Genomic DNA, 23,901 nt, shown 5'->3' on the forward strand with positions numbered 1-23,901 from the left:
AAATCGATGGAAAGGAAAACACTTTTGTAAATCTATTAAATTTGTTGGGTTATCATTGATTTATGTGGGGTCGATATAAGTTTACAAATTTAATAATTAATTTGTAAGATAAGATAAAAAAAAAAAATGAAAAAAATATTGACATCAATCATTTATCTTTTTCAAAACATAACACAATCTCCTAAATTAGGTACATAATCTCTTGTGTTTAAGATATTACATACATATTGCCAATTATGTAGATTTATTTTAAAAAACTTAGTATGTAAAATTACGGAGTTTTCACCAAGAGTACATTAATATACATAATTTTTTTTTTTTTTTGACATGTCCACACAAAGGAAGGAGGAGGGGGGATTCGAATTAGTGACCTCCGCTTCATGAGGCGTGGTTCACAGCTGATTGAGTTACCCCTTAGGAACCATTAATATACATAATTGAACACAACTCTAGCCCAAAAGCCTAAGCTAATGGGCTAAGATCCACTTAAGTATACTAACTACTATTTTCTTTTATATTTTCTCAATGTGGGACACAACACTCACAAGTGTACTCACAACAAATGGTGGCGGTGGTGCTAATGGTGATGGGGTGGCAAACGGGCACGGTGGCGCGGCTAATCACGGTGGGAGGCTCACGTAAGGGATGGACTCAGAACGTAAACTGCACTGAATGGTCGATTATTCAACATCCATACATGGGCGATTGGCTATGTATTCTCTTTGATCTCTTTTTACTTTCTCAATCTCATCAATTGTTTTCTTTTTACATCTGTTTTCATTCTTTCACATGCATTTGGTGTAGCCATTCGCGCTGGATTAACCAAACATCTTGTTAGGGTTCAAACTCAAAATCTCTATTTTAATACCTCGTTAAATCATAAAAATTGATAGATGATACTATATTTTCAAATTGTTGAAATCGTTCATGAATATGGATTCCTTATAATATGTTGTGTATCCAATTCAATAATAAACAATTTAGCCTTTGTAAGCATTAATCTGAGTTTTATTGTTGAGTTAATTCTATTTAATTAATTGGCTGCCAACTTGGCTTTGTTTTGAGCTCTCAAGATTTCGTCTTTGACAAACACTCCTACAATGTTCTGGAAGTGAACAAGACAAGCTATGAGAACTGCAATGACAAGGACTTCATAAGAAACATTACAAACGGAGGCAGAGATGTGTTTCAACTTTCAACTCACAAAGGTAAAGCTCTATTGCTTCCTGTCCAGTGGAGGTTACTGCTTCAATGGAATGAGAGTTGCTGTGTATGTGGAAAGTGGAGTTTCATCAACTGCACCTCCAGCACCTACTCGAGCCAAAAATGGTTCTCCACCACATGCCCTCAACCCAATGATTCTCCCCATACCTTTTGTGGTGGCCATCATCCATACTCAAACCAGCACTTGATTGACAATTATATATTTGGTGTCAGCATAGATTCATCAGTCGTGTATGTAAATAATTGTGCAGTTGTTGGCCTTTTTGCCTTTTGGGCAAATTTGAAAGGATTCATTAGGAAAATGAGATAACATGAATGGTGGAGTTTTTCCTTTGAATTTGAATTGGCACGGAAATGCATTTATTGAGTAGTTTTATAATGTTATGTCTGACCTCTCATTGGTCCTGTTCGGAATAATTGTGGTGTTGTTTGGTAAATGGGTTGGTCTAGACACTCTAGTTGATATATATTGATGTGAAAAAAAAAAGTAAGAATGTTTTGTATAAAAAAGTGAAAAAAGTAGTATGGAAAAGTGAAAAAGTTTTGTTTTGAAGTTATTTTTTTTATTTGAATAATAATAAAAAGTAAATGATGTGATATAAAAAGTGAAAAAGTTTAAATGTTTTTATGTTAATTTTTTGGGGAAATGGTGATGAACAGTGTCTAAGCCAATTCCAACCCCTTTACCAAACAAGGCCGCAGATGTTTGCTTTAGTGGTTTAAAAAATGTATTATTTGAAAATGACAACAATTTCTCATAAATTGAGTTGTATGAACTCCTAAAACTCAACTTCTGAAAAAGTAACATGTGTAGCACATGTTTTTTTTTTTTTTTTTTTAACGGCATTAATAAAAAAATAAGTGTTGTAAAATAAATAGGAAAAATACAGAAAACGAAATTGCTTATAAGGTGTTTTACAATGTCACTTTCCTTAAGAAATTATTTGCCCCCACCATATATGATATGCAAGAGGGTTACAACAAATATTTCTCTAGGATACAATGGAGCTTAGAAACTTCTATTGTTTTAACTGCGTTTCGCACAAACGAAATTAAAAACATGAAAATACCCTTAGAACTCGATCGTTCAAAAATGAATGGTCATGATCAGATTGCTTTGAGCTCCGATGCGCCCTACAGCCGATGTAGGTGCTCCTCATTGTACTAGTGTATACTAGAGTACTCCCAAGCTTTTATAATAGTTTAAAGTTTGTTAAGCTTTATAAATGTCAACTTCACTTTCTCTCTTTTCAATGTGGGACTCTCTTGTGGGACTCTCTTCATTCAATGCTTTTTAAAACCTTCAATTTTAAAAGATTCCCAAGACACAAAATAATATTTAATAACTATTAATTTTGAAAATATTTCTACATGTGTTTTTCACGTGTTTAAAGGACTTATGTAACGTTTTAGAAGCCACCCAATTTGTAAGAAATTTCTGTCCATTTGAAAAAATACAAATCTCAAAACGCAACTAATGAAAACGCAATTTTTTTAAACGCGGTTAAGCATTTAGTAAAATTGTTATTTGGCCTTTTAAATTGTATGTATTTTTTTAAAACACATCACTTTCTTGCAATACATATTTTTCCACTTTTTCAATTTGTCAATTTTTTAAAACTCATTTCTAAACCAAAGAGTTTTCACAATTTATTTTAAACTATGCATTTAGCATACAAAACCGCACGGTCAGAGACACTAGTAAGCATCTTATATGATATTTAACATCATAGATTGATAGGAAAGAAAAATGTGGTTCTCAAGATAGTTTAATCAGTTGGGACCACGTCTCATAAAATAAATGGTACCAGTTCAAATTTTTATTTCCCTACACTTCTACGTACGGACATATAAAATAATTTTTTTTTTTTTAAAAAAAAAAGGAAAAGAAAAATGTGTGTTAAAGGGCTGGGCTGCAAGCTGACCCCATTTGAAATTGGGCTTTGAATTCATTTCAGATAAGAGAGATTTCACCCCCAGGAACCTCTCTGGCAGACACACTCCACCACAGAACCCTCCTCAATGGCCTCCATTTGCTACTCTCTTTCGTTCCCTCCCATCCCCAAACCACCAAACTCGAAGATAATCCGACCCTTCCCCACATATCTGTCCAACCCATGTCCTAGCTATGTTCCCACATTCCGGAGCTTCAGAACCGGAGCCACGAACTCAACCTCGTCCACCCAAGTCGGTGAAGAAGCTCAGAAACCAAATGAAGCATCCATGAGCATCGACAATATTCACAGCTTCTTCGACCTCAACTTGGGCAAGTGGAACGGTTCTTTCTTTGTAAGTTTATGCTTAATTGCTTTTAACGTTTTGTATTTTTTAAGCCTGAGCTCTCTGTTTGCTGGCTGAGAAAAAGGTATTCTGGGTCTTGTGTTTGATGTGATTTGATTGCGGATAATGAGTATTATGTCGAAATATGCTTAGTTTAAGTGTCTTTTATTGCCATGCCCCAAAAAAAGTCTTTTGTTGGTTCTCTGGGTCAATGAAAGATGAGAGTTTAGTTATCTTTATTTTTTGGGATGCATTTTGCAGCAATTTGATGCTTATGGGAATTTGTTGCATAAACTGAGTACAAAGCTTGCGGTGAGCTCATATGGAGAAGATGAACTCATCAGTCTCATTCAGACGTAAGCTTCAGTATTAATGAGCGTTAGTTATTGATAAGGGAATAATTATTTTTATTGATTCAATTGTTGTCTGCTCGGAGCAATTAACCAGATGAATAATGCTGTTCGTATTGCTTGATTTGTTCCGAATTCCAACTTGAATGACGTGGCTGCAGCAATTATGAGATTGATGATGATTAGAATATTTCCAAATGAAAATGGAAGTGTGGTGAGCCATGTGAGTAAGGAAGGACTTCCGGGGCATGAAGTCTATGTAGGACTGCTTTAAAGAGTAATTTGAATGGATGATCACATAATCTATGCGCTATATGAACTTGTAGTGCATTGGAAATTTGTTGACTAGAAGTGATTGTTAGTGTTATTAAGGACGTATAGGGAGTTTGTTTTATTGTGTCCACCATAGAGAGGTAGAAACTAAAGTGAAATTCTTTTATCCAGATAGAGCTTCAAAAAAGGGATCTAGTGCCATAGATGATTGTATTTTATTACTTTTTTTTCATATACACTGGTAGAGAATACTAAGTGAAATTGGGGTAGATGGCCAAGTTTTTTGGTTGAGAATTTGGGTGATAAGTGGACATAAGTTTTATTTGTTTCATTATGGCTTATAAATTACATGCATTATGCAATTGAGTTATCTGGTGATCATTAAGCCTTCAACTCTAGAATGACATTTTTTTTTTTGTCTTTCATTTTGACTTCTGATACTCCAAAGAAAAAGAAAACAAATTTTCCAAGTTTCTGGTTGCAAGGAAATGTAACCAAGATAAGTAAGTAGCTTATGGTATTTGATGAATACAAATATTATTGATACGCAAGTACAACTCACACTCCCATTAGACTGAATCCGTGACCTTACCTTCCACATTTACGGCAGAAGGACATGCCATTTGGTCCGAAGACCATTGGATATAATATTAATGCAATTAATAATAATTATTGTTCTTACACTTTTATTGCTCTATGATCATACTGGCTTAATCTTCTTTTACTATATAGGCTATACATAAAACAACCTTCATCAAGCACCTCAATTTCGGGATATGATGATGAGCCAGAGTGGGCAGAGTACAAAATTAAAGAAACCAATATGTTCACGGTCGACAAATATCAACAGGTGAGTATTCTAGTACTTTGTGGATTTTAAGTTTACTTATCAGCTTTTCCCATGGAAAAATGTTTTTTTTGTGATCCCATTATTTTCCATTGAATGTCCGTTACAACTAGTCTGCAGATTGGTTTTTTCCCAAAAGAGAAAGCATTTGCTCTTAGATACCAGACAGCTGGCATGTTAGAAACCGTGTTAAGGCAAGGGGTTCTTGGGGAAGATGACACTGGCGAAGAATCACCAAAGTAAGTTATTTCTTTTAAAGACGTTCTTCATGCATTGCCGATAACTAATAGTTGGACTAAGCAGTTACATTAATATAGTACATGCCTGTTAAAACCTATGAAAGAAAAGAAAAATTTTAAAAATAGAAAAGGTTTTGCACATTAATGAGTGAAATTAAGGCTGCAAATTGGTGGAGATGTTTATAGAAGCTCATTTTGTCATGTTTGTATTGCTATTCTCATTGAACAGAATGAATCTTGGCTGATAGGTAACCTGCATTTTATGGATCAGCTTCTAGTATTTAAAATTCTCGATTGCATTTCATGAGGCATGCTCAGACCTTCCATAGACATGTAATTATTCCATAGAGCTCATTTCCACAGTTTTTTGTTTTTTTTGGGGGGTGGGGGTGGGGTGGGTTGTAGCGTTTGGATTAAATCTTTTTCTTTTGGGCAATTCAGGTCTAAAATAGCAATTTGTGAAGTAGTAACAGGGAAAATTTATAATGTGGCCTTGCTTTTCGTTTAAAATATTATAATCATCAAATCAGTTAGGCCTTGTTTGGGAAGCAAGATTTTCCAACTCAAACTGAAATTTTTTCTAAATTCATGTTTGGCAATTTTTTAAACTCAATTCAACTCAACTCAAAAAATTTCAACTTAACTCAAAAATTTTCATTCCAATTAATAAAAATTATAAATAAAGATTGAATAAATAAATAAATAAATTTAGGGTAGCCGAAACACCCCAGGTGGTGGCTGGGCCACCCCAAGCCCAACTGGGGTGGTCCGACCACCCCTTAATATTTTATTATTTTTTTAAACTTCTTATTATTATTTTTTTAATTAAATTTAAAATATATATAATATTTTATTATTATTTCTATAAATGAGACATATGTTTCATTTATGGCCTTAGGATCTCTCTAGAGAGATCCTAATTATTAATTAGATATTCTCCAATCCAAAATGGACGGGAGAAAATCCTCTACCGTGTTTGACCCACATTCCTTCGTGGGCCATAGGTCGAATAATGAAGGTTGTTGATAGAAGACAATTTTCAATCATATTTGCTTTAACAAAAGGGACATATATAGCGATTCTGACATCATATGGGGACATAATTAATGGCGTTGGAAAGCTCATTTAGAGGGTTACAAAGTCATATTTCATTAAGTTTTTCTAATTCAAATGTTTACTAAGTTAAAATAGACCGTAAAAAGAAAATTGAAAAGCCGTACAAAATTGCTCGTATGTTGTTTATGTTTGAACAAGCTTTAAAACAAGTTGACAAAATAGCTCGTTCAATAACTCATATGAAGTTGGGTTCAAATGAGTTATTCATAGATGCACTCGTTTAAAGTTGGGTTAGAACGAGCTGCTGTGTGAATTGAGAATTCATGTAAGAATACGAGAAAACCATAGTTAGGTTCGAAAGAGCCTCTTACACGTTCAAACAAGCTCCAATAAATTTTTGTAAACAAACTTTTATTTGAGCGTTTTTTTAGGTTCAGGAGTCTAGGTAGTATAAATATATGTAATGGCTATCTATAGCCTTAATTTATTATGTTATTTTGACCAGTTATCAATGAAAAACACTTTTAAGAGTGGTTTTCTTTTCTATCCACATTAAATCCTTGACATATTTGCCGATAGTTAAGAGTAGTAATTACTAACGTTCCTACTCTGCTAGTTAACGCGCTTTGGACGAATTTTTGTTGTTGTTTAGCCCACAAGATCTCCATCAACAATTAAATAATTGATGCAGTGCAACTTGACTTTGATATCAATTAATGCAGCGTGTAGTGATTAGTTTGCCAAGACAAACAAGATAAGAATCACAACTCTTCTTAAAACTAATACTCAATCAAGGATTTAATGTGGATAGAAAAGAAAACCACTCTTAAAAGTGTTTTTCATTGATCACTGGTCAAAATAACATAATAAATTAAGGCTATAGATAGCCATTACATATATTTATACTACCTAGACTCCTGAACCTAAGAAAACGCTCAAATAAAAGTTTGTTTACAAAAATTTATTGGAGCTTGTCTGAACGTGTAAGATGCTCTTTCGAACCTAACTATGGTTTCCTCGTATTCTTACATGAATTCTCAATTCACACAGCAGCTTGTTCTAACCCAACTTTAAACGAGTGCATCTATGAATAACTCATTCCAACCCAACTTCATATGAGTTATTGAACGAGCTATTTTGTCAACTCGTTTTAAAGCTTGTTCAAACATAAACAACATACGAGCAATTTTGTACGGCTTTTCAATTTTCTTTTTACGGTCTATTTTAACTCAGTAAACATTTGAATTAGAAAAACTTAATGAAATATGACTTTGTAACCCTCTAAATGAGCTTTCCAACGCCATTAATTATGTCCCCATATGATGTCAGAATCGCTATATATGTCCATTTTGTTAAAGCAAATATGATTGAAAATTGTCCTCTATCAACAACCTTCATTATTCGACCTATGGCCCACGAAGGAATGTGTGTCAAACACGGTAGAGGATTTTCTCCGATCCAAATGGATCGGAGAATATCCAATTAATAATTAGGATCTCTCTAGAGAGATCCTAAGGTCATAAATGAAATATATGTCCCATTGATAGAAATAATAATAAAATATTACATATATTTTAAATTTAATTAAAAAAATAATAATAAGAAGTTTTAAAAAATAATAAAATATTAAGGGGTGGTCGGACCACCCCAGTTGGGCTTGGGGTGGCCCAGCCACCACCTGGGGTGTTTCGGCTACCTTAAATTTATTTATTTATTTTTTCAATCTTTATTTATAATTTTTATTAATTGGGTTAAAAATTTTTGAGTTAAGTTGAAATTTTTTGAGTTGAGTTGAATTGAGTTTAAAAAATTGCCAAACTTGAATTTAGAAAAAAATTGAGATTGAGTTGGAAAATCTTGCTTCCCAAACAAGGCCTTAATGTCCTGTTTGGGGATCTGGAACTGATTGAATCGATTATTGTGGACCGGACCACCTTCATTTGTACGAACTTTCATACATGATGATCTACTAGTTGTAGATTGTTACTCTCTGACCTTCATACCTTTATGTGGAGCTCCGTTTCAGTGTTTTCTAACTGTTATTGTTTCTAATTTATATGCTTACTTTCTTTTTCTTTCCAATTATCCTCGCCATGCAGAAATCTCAAGCTTCCTTCCCGTCGTCCTTCCATTGTCTGTGAGAACTGCCTCTATTCAGTGGAGAAAGATATGCGAGCAAGAGCATTCCATATCATGGACCCAAAGGGCATCATAGAAATGCTTCTCATCTTCCTCGAGGAAAGAGGTGATTCGGTGCCTTTTCCTCCTGAACTTGATAATACCATGGTGAGTTTTATGGTCAATTTTATTGATCAGCGGACAGTGAGGAACTTTTGGGTTTCTATTATTGTCTTTCTTTTCGTTTCTTTCATTCTTTTTCTTTCTTTCATGGTGTTTATGGTCATAATGATTTCTTTTATCAGTTGCGAGGAAACACAAACAGGATTATACCATATCTTGGTAATTGGAAAGGTCGCTCCATCACAAAACGCAGTGGTGCTTATGGAGCAACAATTGCTGAAGCTGAAACAGTTTCATCACTTGAGATGAATGACAAGGGTCAGCTTATTCAGGTATCCTAGACTCACAAGCAAATTATTCTCTCCTCATGAATCAGAAAAGATGTAAATGTGAGCTTCTTGAATAATGAAATCTCAGGATATTACTTCGACTTTTGCTGGGGGTGAAGTAACCACTAATGTACATTGGACGGGTACCCAATCTGAGAATTTGGTTACATTTGATGGAGGCTACCAGATGACACTCTTGCCTGGCGGAATGTACATGGGATGTCCATGTGATGTGGCAAAATGTGTGGCAGAATCCAAGCCATTCCATTTGGAGTTCTGTTGGCTTGAGACACCCGGCAAGAGACAAAGACTGGTTCGCACTTACGATGTAGAAGGCTTGGCTGTCTCATCAACTTACTTTACTGAGATTAAATTGTGAGTACACCTCATGGGTTGAATAAAATGATGTATCAAATTAGGCTTCCTTCTATTACACTCTAATACTCTGGTGGAAATTTTGTATTGCTTCCATTCAATTGCAGTAGGTCAAGGTGTATATTTTCATAGATATAATTGGTCCATTATGTGGAAGGCCAGCAAATAAGGATTTCCATTATGCATGTCTAAACCGTCCAGTCACTTAGCTTACATCACATCAACCTAGAACTTAAAAATTGGACACCTTGACCAGAATATAGAAAGAAAAAAAATTTAATTTTCATGGCTTGCACAAAATCAAAGAAGTTGACACAGGTTCTAGCATCAGTACAGAACAAGAAAGGCAACATGCTGATGCAATTGTTTGTGCTCTCAAGAGCAGAACAGTCTAGAAAACAAGTAACCATGGCAGCCCTGCACGGTATCAAGCAAAGGGCTGGTTTGGCATGCTTCCTCAACAGTACGGTCCGCCCACTTCTTTAGGATAGCTTCAGCAAGAAAAGCAATCCGATGCTGCAATACAGCTGCACCTAGAGGTCCTACCAAATTCAGCCTTGTTGCAGCAGAAACAACATCTCTCATCGTAATAAACAAGTAAGCTCTCTGAGAAGCTGTGCCATCCAACCCAAGAAGTCCACATATGAGCCCATATATAGGAGCATGGTGGAAAGAAACAACCCCAGAACCGTGAGAGGCATCTCTCATGGATTTAAGAGCTGGGATTTCTGAAAAGACAGCGGCAGCTACCCTCATAAGTGCTGATCCTTGTGCAATTGATGCCTTTCGACCCACTTCATTAGTTAGCATTGCATTTAATGTTGTGTCAAGTTTATACCAGGTTTCCAAATCAGGTGACATGGTTGCAGAATAAACAAAAGGAAGGAGTAAGCTTCCGGTATTCTCTAACACATGGATCACAAAAGTTTGAAGATCCTCAGGACCTGATACTAAGCGGGCTTGCATTGCAGCCTCAAGACCAAAAGAATGAGCGAACCCACCGGTAGGGAGGATGGAATCGAGCAATTGCCACTGACTCCACTGTAAATTAGACTCTGCAGGAGTAGCTTTCTTACTCTTTTTATTTACTTCCATCCCATCCTCCATTGGAAAGAAAGCAGGTACTCTGGAGATTGACAAATAATAATATCATAAACAATTGTCCATAAAAGTAAGCACGCAGATAACCCATCTCACACTTAACACATTTTTCTTCGTTTAGTAAAACGGCACAAGCAAACTCATATATATGCAGTTCAAATGCAAGTAAAAAACAATACCCAAGTTTTTCCCAATTAGCCTCTCAACCCAAAGGAGGGGAAAGGAAGGAGTTGGATCTGTTATGACCATTCGTTAATGACAAGATTCACACAGTCAATAGCAATAGCATGAAACACACCCACGAGAGAAATTTACACGAAGACCCAACAGACTAAAAGGCAGTTTGACGCAAACCCACAACAAGAACTTACCCAAAAATCAGTGGTTTACTCTTCTTCTACACAAAATGACCATGAAACCAAAAACGAAAAATGACACAAAATAACATAGGAGAGAGAACAAACCGATCTCGAACTCCCTGTCGATGTCGCGGGTGCGGTCGGACGGAGGAGCGGGCGACGGAGCTGAGGAGGCGCACGGATTAGCGGTGGTGAGGTGCTCGATGGCCTTGTTTGTGTACAGAGGGAGAGTGCGAAGAGAGTCTCAGAGGAGAGAACAAGAGAGATGCTCGACATATTTACTAAAGCACCCATCAATGAAAAAGACAAAATTTTCCTTCTAACACTTGTTGATCTGATTTAAGGCCCATAAGGTCCACTTATTGGGCCAAAACCAGGTCCATTAGAAAAAGCCTATAACCCCTAGAAAGGCCATACCCTTTTTGGGTTGTGCAAGTAGCCCATTAGAAGACCCAACGTGAGAGGACACTTAGTGAGGCTGTTTTAAGGATGACCCTTACCTAATTAACACTGGAATCAGTCAAAATTATTAGAGCTGGCCATGACTTAGGTATCTAGAAAGCTTTAGAGATATTAGAGCTGGCCATGACTTAGGTATCTAGAAAGATTTAGAGAGTGTACTATGATTCTCTCCATTTTTAAAATAATAAAAGTGAAAAAAAAGAAAGAATATTTAAATGAAATAATTAAAATTAATAATTAAAATAAAGATCAAGAAGCATATACTTTAAAAAAAAAGTAAATAGTTATAGCTATCGATACTTTACCCAAATCACTTTTTTTTTTTAAAAATAAATATTTTATATATATCACATTTTCTAGAACACCTATATAATAATAATAATAATAATAATAATAATATTGGTGTGTGTAAAAAATTCTTGTATTGGTCCGAAAAAAAGGTCAAGGTCTTCACACGTGATAATACTTTTAGGCATAGTGGATAAGTAGAAGCGTAGAGGTGTGATTAGATTGTGGGCCGGTGATGGATGACCCAACCAAATTTCAGTTAATGACTCTCTTCTGATGCAACGTACACGCCACCATTTTTATGGTCCACATGGGCCCTTTTTCTTTTATTTGTTAATTATTAATTATTATATATACTTCCAATCCTCTCCTTTTGTGGTTCCTTGTTTGTACACGCAGCTCTCTGATCTCTTCAGTGCCTCCACGTACTTTCCAGTCTGTCGCCAATTTTGCCAACAACCACGCCTCTTGCTTGCAACTTGCCTATATTTATTTCTTCCAAATCCTAGTGGGTTCAGACATTGAGTGCTAAGATATTTTTTCAGCACCTAAAAAAACATATTGTATATATTTTTTTTCTAATCAAAAAACATATATATATATATATATATAGTACCCCCCCCCCCCCCCCCCTTTTTTTTTAGTCTCTTTAGACATCATGATTAAAACAGAGAAATAATAATGGTACAATTTTGACTTAACTTTTATTTTATTTTTTATTTTTATTTTTACAAACAAAATAAAAAATAATTTTTTTTTAAGCAATGTCATCAAATGTGGTCACTCATTAGACAATTTTTTTTTTTTAAATACCAAATAAAAAGATGACCACATAGGATGTTATTACTTAATTTTTTTTTTTTTTAAATGACCACGTAAGAGAAAAGTTTGACTAAAGTTGTGCTAGAAAATCGTGACTTTATCATTTCTCTTAAGTTATAGTGCAAAATATACTTTTTATATTATATTTTTGATAATTTATCCAAAAAAAAATACAACATATTTATGATTTATTGTATGTATTAGGATCAACTACCCTATATTCCTTCAAGTTGTTCATCAACGCACCTTAATGTCATTCTCTATTCCTTGCCATTGAATCAAAAATAAATATATGTTATGTGCAAGTCACAAAGATATTAGAGTAAACCACAAACATTGCTTCAACTTGGTTGAAATTAATTATGATTCATTTGCAAATTAATGTCGTACATGACTGATATTTATAATGTTTTTGAAAGAGAATTGTAATAAAATAAAATAAAAAAGTAGGCATTTTTGATTGATAATTTGTAGAACAGACAAGAAAGAAAAAAAGACACGAAAAAAATGATGAAGGTTCGTGGGATGGAGTAGTTTAAGACCATAAAGGAAGTGTGTCTGGTATGAAAATGTTGTCCAATTTGTGAAGAGTGACGGTCTTGTTGGGCAAGGAAGTCAATGGAAAAGTCGCAAACATGGCCGCATGTCATATGGGTTGAGTATGGAGGGAGATTTTATTGTACGTTACATCCTGGATTTCGGATTCTTTTTGGGTTTTAATTTTCAACCAGAAGTTCGATGTGGGTGAAGATTAAAACCAAGAAATAAGGGGAAAAAATGTCACTTTCCGGTTCTGCTGCGTGGACTTTCCACTGGGCATGAAATTTGAAGATAGCACGAAACAACAAAGGCAACCATCATTACCAATACCCCATTTCTCACCAAAGCCCAGTAGAAAAAACAATTAGTTGTTGCAGTTTCACAGAGAGAGAGAGAGAGAGAGAAAAGAGAGGGGTAAAGAGAGGCTTGAAGGGGGGAGAGAGATGATTGGACGGGGTGGCATAAAGACAATTTGATAGCGAGAGACAGTTATACAGAGAGAGAGAGAGATAAGAGGGTATGGCGAAGAAGGACGATTATGGGAGAGTTTCGGCGCCGGCGCCAGCACCAGCGCGTCCTACGATAACGCTACCACCGCGTCCATCCATGGAGACCTTCTTCACGGGTGGGGCCGGAGCGAGCCCGGGACCCATGACTCTGGTGTCCAGCTTCTTCTCCGACGGCTACGCGGACGGAGATTGCCGGTCCTTCTCTCAGCTACTCGCCGGAGCCATGGCCTCCCCGCTCGCCAGGCCTAGCTTCTTTGCCGACAATTCCACCGACAGTTCTTCCGCGGAACAGGGTTCCGATACGGGTTCTGGGTTTAAGCAGGGCAGGCCCATGAATTTGATGGTTGCTCGGTCACCATTGTTTACAATTCCACCTGGGTTGAGCCCCTCTGGCTTGCTCAACTCGCCTGGGTTCTTTCCGCCGCAGGTAATTGATCCAATTCTCGTGAATTTGTGATGGGTTTGTTCTTTTTTTGGTTAATTCTGTTCTACTTTTGATAATTTCTGAAACTAAAAAATTGATTTTATGGAGTTGCATAGTGCTTGTTTTATTTAGAGTATCGTGTTGAGGCTGAGAGCTAAGGATAAGATATGGGTGGCAGGCGGTGGTGTCATTGAGGAATGCAGTGGTGTTTGTCAGGTCAAGAATTGGCTTACATTAAATGTAGTTTACCGAGGTTTTGGACTTAAGATTCTGAATAACGCAGTGAGGGCTTGGAGTTGTAACTGGAAATAGATTCATTTTGAAACTACAGGAAATCTAAGTTGACGCTTCAGTGGTAAAGGGATGGGATGGGTTTTGGATAGATTTTAAGTTCAAATCTTGCTTACCAGCAATGCAAAGGACATCGACCAGATTCCATTTGGTGAAAAATATTTTAATAACATCTCCTCAAAACTCAAGGTAGAAGCTTGAGTTTGGAAGTCAAAGGATTGGGTGGAATCCTTGAAAATAACTGGCCTAGGTCGATGTGAGTTGGCATGGGCGAAATCTGAGTGCTAGGCAAAGTTCATGATGGGTTGCTTATGAAACAGGTTTGAATTTGTCCCAGCTCAAATCATGGAAAGATGTGATTGTGAGGTGCCTATGGATGACGGCGCATCATGGACTTGGTGCATGCAGGGTAAGGACGCCGGTGTACCGTGCGTGATAGTTTGTGTAAACTCCTATCAAAGGCAGCGCGTGCAGATATGCATGTTGGTGGGTGATAGATACCTGGCAACCACTGATCCCGGATTTGGTGTTGGTTGCTTGAGAGGAGGTCTGAATTGCTGCAATGGGCAAGAAGAGCAAGAACATTAATTTTTTTGGGTTTGTTGGGTTTTTAAGGGGGTTTTGATGCTTTTTTTTGTGCGTGGCATTTTTCTTTGCCAGATTTGGGTTTGGTAGGGCCGGAGGTGGATCCAATGTGTTATGGATGGGTGAAGTGCATGGATCCAGATGTAGCTGGATTCTGATCTCAGTCAGCGGGTCAACCGATCTGCGGTAGGTGGCTCATGGTAAAATAAGGACGGGTTTAAGTGGGCTGGATTGAATCCAATTGGAATGAATCAAGTTGGGTCAAGTGCACTGGGTTAAGACGCTTTGGTGTGAGTTGGATCTCACGACTTGAGCTGGGTTTGAATAAGATGCCACCTTGGAAAATGGTTTGAATCTGTTTGACTTGGAGTGTGCAACACAAGAACATAAAGTGCATCATATTTCGAGATGCATGGGTGCGTGCCTGCATGTGATGTGTGCAGGTCTTATTTTGTGTAGGAGTGTGTGGTTGTTTGAGGTATGTGAGGGTCTCAAAGGATCTAGATTGACATCCTTTGAGCCCATTGACGAGGTCAGTTGATGGTAAAAACAGCTGTAGAGGATCAGATTCGGAGGTGGCGCGTGGGAGTGTGGGTTGTACATCAAGGGCGCATGAGAGAAATTTTTGGCAGTGGATCCCATGGTTGGGTAGAACAGCTATTTCTTAGGTAGTTTTAGGTGTTAGTTGATGAAAAAGAAAAATTTTTGGCAGCGGATTGTTGGCAGCACATGAAGCATGTGGTAGAAAAGTAGAAGAGATAGAAGGCCAAAAAAAGTAGCTCTAATAACATGATAAAGTATGAAATAAAATAAAATGAAGAGAAATTGTAGAGAGAGAAAATGACACAAGAAATTTAACTGGTTCAGCTTAAGAGGCCTATGTCTATTATAGGAAATACCCAATAAGGCTGCATTTTGATTGTTTTTACTTGATTCTATATTTGTATTACAATAAGATATATTATAGAGTAGATTGTACTATCATAGAACAATGTGGTATACTGTGGTAAGTGAAGGATATTTTAGTGCTTTAACAGTTGGGTTGTTGAAAATTGAAGTCTCATTAGGTCTGTATTTCCTTCTTGACAACTTGTATATTTTGTTGAGAAGTGAGAACTTTGCAGATTTAGCAGAAATCTTGTAGTTTAGAACAAGAGTACCGGCCCATCTAGGCCATCGAAGTGGATACAATAAGCAGCAATATATATGCCTGCCTAGGCAGCTTGCGTCGGTGATGGTGCTTGGCACCTCATTATCTACCGTAACAATGCCATCTAATTTTCTTGGAGGTAGTGGCTTATTTTTGTAGGGGTATTTATAATTTTGTTATCCAAAATCCACGCAGAGCCCCTTTGGAATGTCCCACCAGCAAGCCTTGGCGCAGGTTACAGCTCAAGCTGCACTAGCCCAATCTCATATTCACATGCAAACTGAATATCAACCTTCTTCAGTAGCAGCTCCTACAGAGTCCTTGACACATAATCCACCCTATATTCTAACTGGAGCTTCACAACAGCAGACGGCACCCTCAACATCGGACCCCAGAAGTTCCATGATGGAATCATCAGAAGCCTCTCATGCTGATAGGAAATACCAACTTCCTTCCGCTGCAATTGATAAGCCTGCTGATGATGGCTTCAACTGGCGTAAGTATGGGCAGAAGCAGGTTAAAGGCAGTGAGTATCCACGTAGCTATTATAAATGTACACATCAGAGTTGCCCTGTCAAAAAAAAGGTTGAGCGTTCTCTGGATGGCCAAATAACTGAAATTATCTACAAAGGCCAGCATAATCATGAACCGCCTCAACCCAATAGGCGTGCAAAAGAAGGTAGTGATATAAATGGAAATATAAATTCTCTAGCTAAGCCAGATCTGGGTTTGCAAAGTCAGACTGGAAATTGGAACAACTCAAGTGAGATGGTACCTGTTTATTCAGTTCCTGACGGGGATCAGGAATCTAGTCAAGCTGCACCCAGTCAATTACCTGGATCAAGTGACAGTGAGGAAGACGGCGGTGTAGAAACAAGAGGAGAGGGGGATGGTGATGAGCCAAATCCAAAGAGAAGGCTAGCTCCCAACTAACTATTGTACTTAATCATCCTTTTACTTCCTTTTTTTTCTTTTTAATTTTGAAAATCATTGCCTTGGAGTGCAGGATCGCAGATGCTGCGACATCAGTTGTAACTTTGTCACACAAGACTGTAACAGAATCAAAAATCATCGTGCAAACAAGAAGTGAAGTTGATCTTTTAGATGATGGCTACCGATGGCGCAAGTATGGGCAGAAGGTGGTCAAAGGCAATCCCCATCCAAGGTGGTAACTTCATCAATATTTCTATTTGTGTTTTGTCCCAATGATTGTTTGGTGCAAGTGGACCCTAAGAATATTTCAAAAGCGATATATATGACACGGAATTGTAAAAATCACATAAATTGAGCAACAGAGTTGCATCAACTATGGCCCCAGTTAATTGACTATAAAATATTCTTGAATAAATAAGTTGCCTCTAAGATGAAGCTCTAGATCAGATGTTTTTTTCCTTGTCGCTTCAATTTCTCCCAGGTTTTCAGTGCTGTCATGTCTGGGATACCGGATACGTGTCAATTTTGTCTTCATGTTTATATGCCATAGAATGGGTTTCTCCCCATTTAGTTGATGCGATCATTAGGATAAGCCAAGGTTAGTTTCTGATTTTGCAATCTTGTCCCACCCATTGTATATTATATAATCAGTGGTGACTTGAATGGACTTATTTTGTCTCCTATGTTTGTCAATCAAATAACTGCTGGAGTCTGTTGGTTTTATTGCTTACAATTTTGATCTTGACTTTCTCCTTAGCTTGTTGTTGTTTCAATTTGTTGGCACTTAAACCATATATGATATTCATTTTTCTGCAAGAATCATATTGATACCTCAATATCTGTTAACAGGAGCTATTACAAATGCACAAATGCGGGATGCAATGTCCGTAAGCATGTTGAGAGAGCTTCGACAGACGCCAAAGCCGTCATAACTACGTACGAGGGAAAGCACAATCACGATGTCCCAGCAGCTAGAAACAGCAGCCACAACATGGGCAATAGAATTGCACCACAAAAGGTGGTGGCTGAGAAACATCCACTCCTTAAAGAGATGGATTATGGAAATAATGACCAAAGACCAGTACTTCTACAGCTAAAGGAAGAGCAAATCACAGTGTAAAGTGCCCTGTTGACATCTCTCATGCAACCACCAGGTGAGCGGTTGATTCCGGCGGACTAACCTGGCACAAAATGAACAAGTGTAGAATAAAGAAATCACATGAAAGGTTTACTTTTGCTCAGTGGAAATAGTTGCTGCATGTATGATTTTGTTGATGATGATAATGATGCTTTTGCTTATACAGCCGCCTGCTTTTGTACATTTAAATTCAGATTTGGTCTCCTACATGATTTTGTCACACTTAAAATAGGAGAATGACTATAACTCACATATGGGTGTAGCTTAAGACTTAAGTTCCTTTGTTCCCAGTACTGTAATTTTGTTATAGGGGCTGTGGTGTAATTGGCAATTAGAGTGAAAAGCAAAAGAGCCATACTTATATATGTATGTTTACCGACAAACTTTGTTATGTAATTTGGTATACATAATTAATGTTGTATTTTTTTTTTTTTTTTTAAGTACATGTTGCACCATTTTAATTTAAAAGGAACCACAGGTTTGAGTCTTGTGCAGAATTTAAAACCTTTCTAATTTAAAACCACAGGTTTTAGAACCTTTTTAATTTAAAAGGAACCACAGGTTTGAGTCTTGTGCAGAATCTTCGTGTTGTCACTAGATTGAATTGACACTGCCTAATATGAGCATACACATTGCTAATCTTTTTCGTCAGTTGTGCTTCATAAACCTGTGCCATACTTTTCAATTGAAAAAAGACAACGTTTTTTTGTTTTTCTATTCAAAATAATAATAATAATAAAAAGACAACGTTTAAGAGCTGGACATTTGCCGATTTGGGTCAATGAAGAAAACATATTAATTGTCACATTTTTTTTAAAATTTTTTTTTTATTGTTGTCATTTTGAGGCCGAAAAACATGTTTAATGATTTTGTTTTTCAAAGTAAAAACAAAAAAACACTTTAAAAAAGACATTAACAAACATTTCTACTTTTTAGAATGGAGTCTGTCTCCATTTGTTAATGCCTTTTAGAAGATGTTTATTTTTATTTTTTGTGATGCGACATAAATATTAATTTTAAGTGTTTTGTAAATATTTATTAATGTTTTTTATTTTAAAATGATAAAACAAAAAAAAAATCAAAAGAAATCTGGTGCCCGCTGTAGCAAATCGACGGAACAAAAAAAAAAGATAATTCAGTCATGTGTGTAAGGGTGTCATTTATTTTAGCAAATGCTTATTAGAAGAAGCTAATTTTAGAATTTCTAATCAAAATTTGTGCATTATCCACTCATCACAACTTTTTTTTTTAATGTTCTTACTTCTTCCTTATGATAAGAATTTTAGGTGATAAAATACCAAATTTGAGAGAATAATAATATCAGGTGAGGTTGTGATATAAAGTATGATATCCAAGGCCAAGAACACTTCCCTAATAAAAAAAATATAAAAAATAAATAAATAAATAAAAGTAAGCAAATTAACAAGTAATTAAGTATCTAATCCAGCTTCTCCATGATATCTTGCAGTAGAGGCAGAGCTGTTGGGCAGTTAGGCTTGCAACCACCACACCACACCACCCGCCACCCTATCCGTTTCTCTCTCTCTCCAACCAGAACTTCAAAACGGTTACATTTCACCTTTTTCCCCCCTTTTGCAATTCCAAGAAAGCACACAGACAGAGTCAGAGACAACCAAAAGGATGTACCCATTTGGACCCACGAATCCCTGTTTCTCTCTGCGTCTCTGTCTCTCTCACTTCCTTTCCTTTCCTTTCGGACCATTTGTCCCAGAAAAACCACCCCTCCCCCGCAGATCTCGCAGAGACCCAGCAGAGAAACGAGAGCACCCAGCCAAAAACAGCCATTCATCAAAAGGACTTTCTTGATCCTGTGTCTCCCAGGGAGCTTAAGGAAACATCCCATTTCTCTCTCACAAGGAGGGACACACATACATGCCCACCATGCAATCCTTTTCTTAAGGTGGTGTGAGGGAATCTGGGCCCCATTTCCCGATCTGGGTCGACCCGAATTCTCCCATGCCTAAATGGGTTGCATTAGCTCGAAGAAGGCGGTCCGGGAAGCTGCCAACTCTAATGCTGCGGCGGGCTCCTCCCCTGTTTCCGATCACACGTTCCTCAACACCAACAACAACAGCAACTACAACAACAACAATGGCGCGGCCGTGGCTGTGGTGAACTCACGCTCGCAGAGGAGGTACCATTCTGGGGCGTTGGAGTTGGATAGAGGTAAGAGTAGGAAAGAGGAGGGATCAGAGGATCGGAGCCGCGATGTCAAAAAGTCGAAGAAGGATACCTCTCGCCCGCATTCCAAGGGTTCCTTCAGCTTCAAGCTCGGCTTCCCTCACAGGCACGTGCAGGCCGAGCAAGCCGCCGCCGGGTGGCCCACTTGGCTCAGCGCTGCCGCCGCCGAGGCCATCAATGGTTGGATCCCTCTCAGGGCTGATTCTTTTGAGAAATTGGAGAAGGTATGGATCATTCATTTCAAACCTTGCTCGTTTCGTTTGCTCCACAAACTTTGAGCTTATATAATTATAAAATTAAATTAAATTAAATTTACAGATATCCAATAACATCTAGGCTTAAAATCTTGCAGGGAGCTTTGTGTTCAAATGTAATTCAGTGTAATGTCACCTTGTATTGCCTTTTGACACACATCTAATGATCAATCTTCATAGTTTTTCCTTCTCTTTTTAAAAGATTTATTTTTTCCAATTGCTTCCATGCATGTAGATTGGACAAGGTACATATAGCAGCGTGTTTCGAGCGCGCCAAGTTGAAAGTGGGAGGATGGTTGCTCTGAAGAAGGTGCGAATTGACAATTTTCAGCCAGAGAGTATAAGGTTTATGGCACGAGAAATAATGATTCTCCGCAGACTGGACCATCCAAACATCATGAAATTGGAGGGGCTTATTACTTCTCGGTTATCAAGTAGCATATACCTTGTGTTTGAATACATGGAACATGATCTTGCTGGACTGGTATCCAGCCCTGATGTCAAATTTACTGAATCACAGGTTTGTCAACACTTGATAGATTTGTGATATGATCATCATCATCAAGACATTATCTCATTGTATGACTTAAAAGGCTGTAACAATGTTCTGTTTCTTTTTTTCGTGCTTTGGAAGATAAAAACTTAGGTTGACTTTTCTGTAGATCAAGTGTTATATGACACAGCTATTGTGTGGAATTGAGCACTGCCACATGCGAGGTATAATGCATCGAGACGTTAAAACATCCAACATTTTGGTAAACAATGATGGGATTCTGAAACTGGGGGATTTTGGATTGGCAAATGTCGTTAGCCTAAAGAGCAAGCACCCGCTGACCAGTCGTGTGGTTACTTTATGGTATCGTCCTCCTGAGCTTTTAATGGGGTCAACGAATTATGGAGTATCGGTGGATCTCTGGAGTGTGGGCTGTGTATTTGCAGAACTTATCATACGGAAGCCTCTGCTTAAAGGGAGAACTGAGGTGATAACACTAATCAAAAGCACTTATTCCATAGCCACATGGTTTTTACCTGTTTTTGGATTATAGCTCATGGCCAGATAGGGATTTTGATGAAAAGTAGAAGAGTAGAAGAGAATTTTGTTTCTTCATTTACCCTTTATATCAATTTTCCTGGTCCCTTGAACACTTTGTCTTTATACAATTCTTGATACCCATTTTACTTGGTAAACTTCAATGCTTGAAACTTTTCCATTTTTTATATAAAAGTTCAAGATGCCTATGTACTTATCTTGCAGTGAAATTGACAACAAAATTCTTGGCTAAAGAGACATTATCCCAAGACATAGATTTTTAAACATTGTAGAGGAATAAAGAGTCCATAAGAATTGCAATTAGTTCACTTATTTGCTTGATTGGCTTATATATAGGAGTTAGTTTGATGAGTATTCTTCTGCGATCTGCAGGTTGAACAATTACACAAAATTTTCAAGCTTATTGGTTCTCCACCTGATGAGTTCTGGAAAAAGTCTAAACTTCCTCAAGCAGCCATGTTTAAACCGCTGCATAATTATGAAAGTTGTCTTTCGGAGAAGTGTAAAGATTTCCCAACAACTGCTGTGAAACTAATAGAAAATTTACTTTCCATAGAACCTCAAAAGCGTGGGACTGCATCCTCTGCCCTCATGTCTGAGGTAACTCTGATTAAAAAGTTCAATCTGTTTGAAGATCTTTTTCAAAGCGATCGTTGTAATTCAACCACATTTTTATCATATTATCTGTGGTGCATGCTTATTGCAGATTAAACCCGTACTGTTTTTCGGCTTTCTGATTTGATGCTTCTGTTTTTCAGTATTTCAACACAAAGCCCTTTGCATGTGAGCCATCAAGCTTGCCAAAGTATTCCCCTAGCAAGGAAATTGATGCTAAGATTCGTGACGATGGCCGAAGGTGAAATTTTGTAGACTGCTCAATTGGTTTCTTTCGTTTTGAGTCAAATTTGAAGACTAGTTTGAATCTATACTTAAACATCTACAATTCAAACATTATTTGCTGAATAGCCATTGTACTTACCAGGAAAAAGGCTGGTGCTAGATTGCGAGAGCCTGCACCTTCAAGAAAGCCTAGAAGAGTCCGTAAAACTTTACAGGAAGCAAACAGTAGCAGTAAATTAGCATCAAAAGAGGTCTCTCTCTCTTTCTCTACGTGGGTGTGTAGTTGAAGGAAGAAAGCTAGTTTCTTTAACCATTTTTGGTGGTCTTTTATTATGCAGGAAACACAGGATCATACCCAACTTGCTCATAGAAACAATGTCAGTGATGCACATATTCCCAAACGAAGAAGTAGTGTTTTTGTGCGTGGAGAGACACTAAAGCCATCACTTGATACAATGTCAGAGACTTCCCGAGTGATGAATCCATCTCAAGTGGACAGTGGGTATTCAGGCCCAGCAGAAGTCGCAGCATCAAGCGGGTTTACGTGGGCAAAAAGGCGAAAAGAGGATGTTGTTTCCACAATATCAGATGGATCAAAAAGCAAAATTAGTGCATTAGATCCATCCTTTGCAAAATCATCTTACACAACCAAAAAAGAGAATCATCTTTTATGCAGGGCTGTTGCCAACTCCGTTGAGAGCGCCAAGCACGCAATGAAGAAGCAGCAACGCCGCCTTCATCGGCCAGATTCTTTCGGTTCATCTGTGACATACCATTCTCCTGACATGTCACCGGCATCTAGTCAAAAAGATGAAACAGATGCATTGAGCCCAAAACCAAATGCTGTACTTGGTCTTAACCAGACATGTTTTCTATCATGTTTGTTAATTTTTTCTTCATGTTTTGGATTGAATCTCACTGCTCTTCTAACAATTCATTAGGGTGGAAGCAGAGGACAGCACATTGAATTCTCGGGACCCTTGCTATCCCAACCAAATAAATTTGATGAACTCCTGCATAAGAATGAAGGTCATATTCGTCGAGCAATTCGCAGATCAAGGTTTGAAAGAGGTACTAAAAGAATATTTATTAAATTTCTTATTTCTTATCAAATTAAATAAATAGTCCATTTGGGTTTGCACTCAATTTGAAAACACACGTAATTTGTTAAAAACACACTCCAAAATTATATATATATATAATTTAGTTTAAAACTTGTGTTTTTTACAGATTGATGATGGAAGGTTTGTAGGATTAAAAGAGGAGAATGATTGTCTGGACTTCATAGCCATTGCCGGACTCAACTCATCGACACTACCATTAACAACTTCATCTTGCTGACAGGGTTTGGGGTGTTCTCGTTTCATTTGTATTATAAAAGAAGAGCACAATGTTCATACGAACCTACACAACAATATGATGATTCATCACTTAGATAATTCACTTATTTTTCAACTGCATATACTCTTTCTCTCATCAAACACTCTTATTTCAACCAATAATTAAAACCAAATAAATCAAATCGATTGAATCAAGGAAAAAATTGTTAAAAAGAGAACGAAATGTAGGGCAATCCCTCGCTCTGACTGCAGAAAGCTAGAGCAGCAGAGCGGTCATGGCAGCCCCCAGTTTGCTAATGTGCGCCTATCGCACTATCGTGCGCCACGATTTAACCTCTCCCGTGGAATACCACGCCACCCCTACCTCAAGAGGGAAGCGCTCGGCCTCAGGCGTTCAT

At 37.4% G+C, this 23,901-nt stretch overlaps 4 protein-coding genes and 1 pseudogene across 4 annotated transcripts; 4 read left to right on the top strand and 1 right to left on the bottom strand.

The window, feature by feature from the left end:
* The first annotated feature begins 562 nt into the window (after nt 1-562).
* On the top strand, nt 563-1,416 carry LOC148586000 (early nodulin-like protein 20; annotated as a pseudogene).
* A 1,763-nt stretch (nt 1,417-3,179) lies between these two features.
* LOC132182719 (glutamate NMDA receptor subunit epsilon-1, putative (DUF3598)) lies at nt 3,180-9,412 on the top strand. Its single transcript, XM_059596041.2, has 7 exons — nt 3,180-3,513; nt 3,766-3,860; nt 4,860-4,977; nt 5,095-5,213; nt 8,369-8,555; nt 8,693-8,842; nt 8,928-9,412. The coding sequence occupies exons 1-7, from the start codon at nt 3,247-3,249 to the stop codon at nt 9,216-9,218; spliced, it is 1,227 nt and encodes a 408-aa protein (XP_059452024.2). The 5' UTR covers nt 3,180-3,246; the 3' UTR covers nt 9,219-9,412.
* A 50-nt stretch (nt 9,413-9,462) lies between these two features.
* UREF (urease accessory protein F) lies at nt 9,463-10,950 on the bottom strand. Its single transcript, XM_059596042.2, has 2 exons — nt 10,780-10,950; nt 9,463-10,340 (listed from the first exon to the last, which is right to left on the bottom strand). Exon 2 carries the CDS (start codon nt 10,319-10,321, stop codon nt 9,590-9,592), a length of 732 nt encoding a protein of 243 aa, XP_059452025.2. The 5' UTR covers nt 10,322-10,340; nt 10,780-10,950; the 3' UTR covers nt 9,463-9,589.
* A 1,818-nt stretch (nt 10,951-12,768) lies between these two features.
* Nucleotides 12,769-18,246, top strand: LOC132180752 (putative WRKY transcription factor 4). The gene is made up of 4 exons (XM_059593683.2): nt 12,769-13,722; nt 15,941-16,662; nt 16,752-16,910; nt 17,528-18,246. The coding sequence occupies exons 1-4, from the start codon at nt 13,306-13,308 to the stop codon at nt 17,796-17,798; spliced, it is 1,569 nt and encodes a 522-aa protein (XP_059449666.2). The 5' UTR covers nt 12,769-13,305; the 3' UTR covers nt 17,799-18,246.
* Nucleotides 18,247-19,320: 1,074 nt separating this feature from the next.
* Nucleotides 19,321-23,862, top strand: LOC132182741 (cyclin-dependent kinase C-2 C). The gene is made up of 9 exons (XM_059596071.2): nt 19,321-20,242; nt 20,508-20,792; nt 20,935-21,252; nt 21,696-21,923; nt 22,082-22,179; nt 22,306-22,414; nt 22,502-23,008; nt 23,105-23,234; nt 23,394-23,862. Exons 1-9 carry the CDS (start codon nt 19,802-19,804, stop codon nt 23,396-23,398), a joined length of 2,121 nt encoding a protein of 706 aa, XP_059452054.2. The 5' UTR covers nt 19,321-19,801; the 3' UTR covers nt 23,399-23,862.
* The last annotated feature ends 39 nt before the right edge of the window (nt 23,863-23,901 follow it).

Source organism: Corylus avellana, chromosome 5, assembly GCF_965113065.1.
Source record: "Corylus avellana chromosome 5, dhCorAvel1.hap1.2, whole genome shotgun sequence".
Lineage (NCBI taxonomy): Eukaryota > Viridiplantae > Streptophyta > Magnoliopsida > Fagales > Betulaceae > Corylus > Corylus avellana.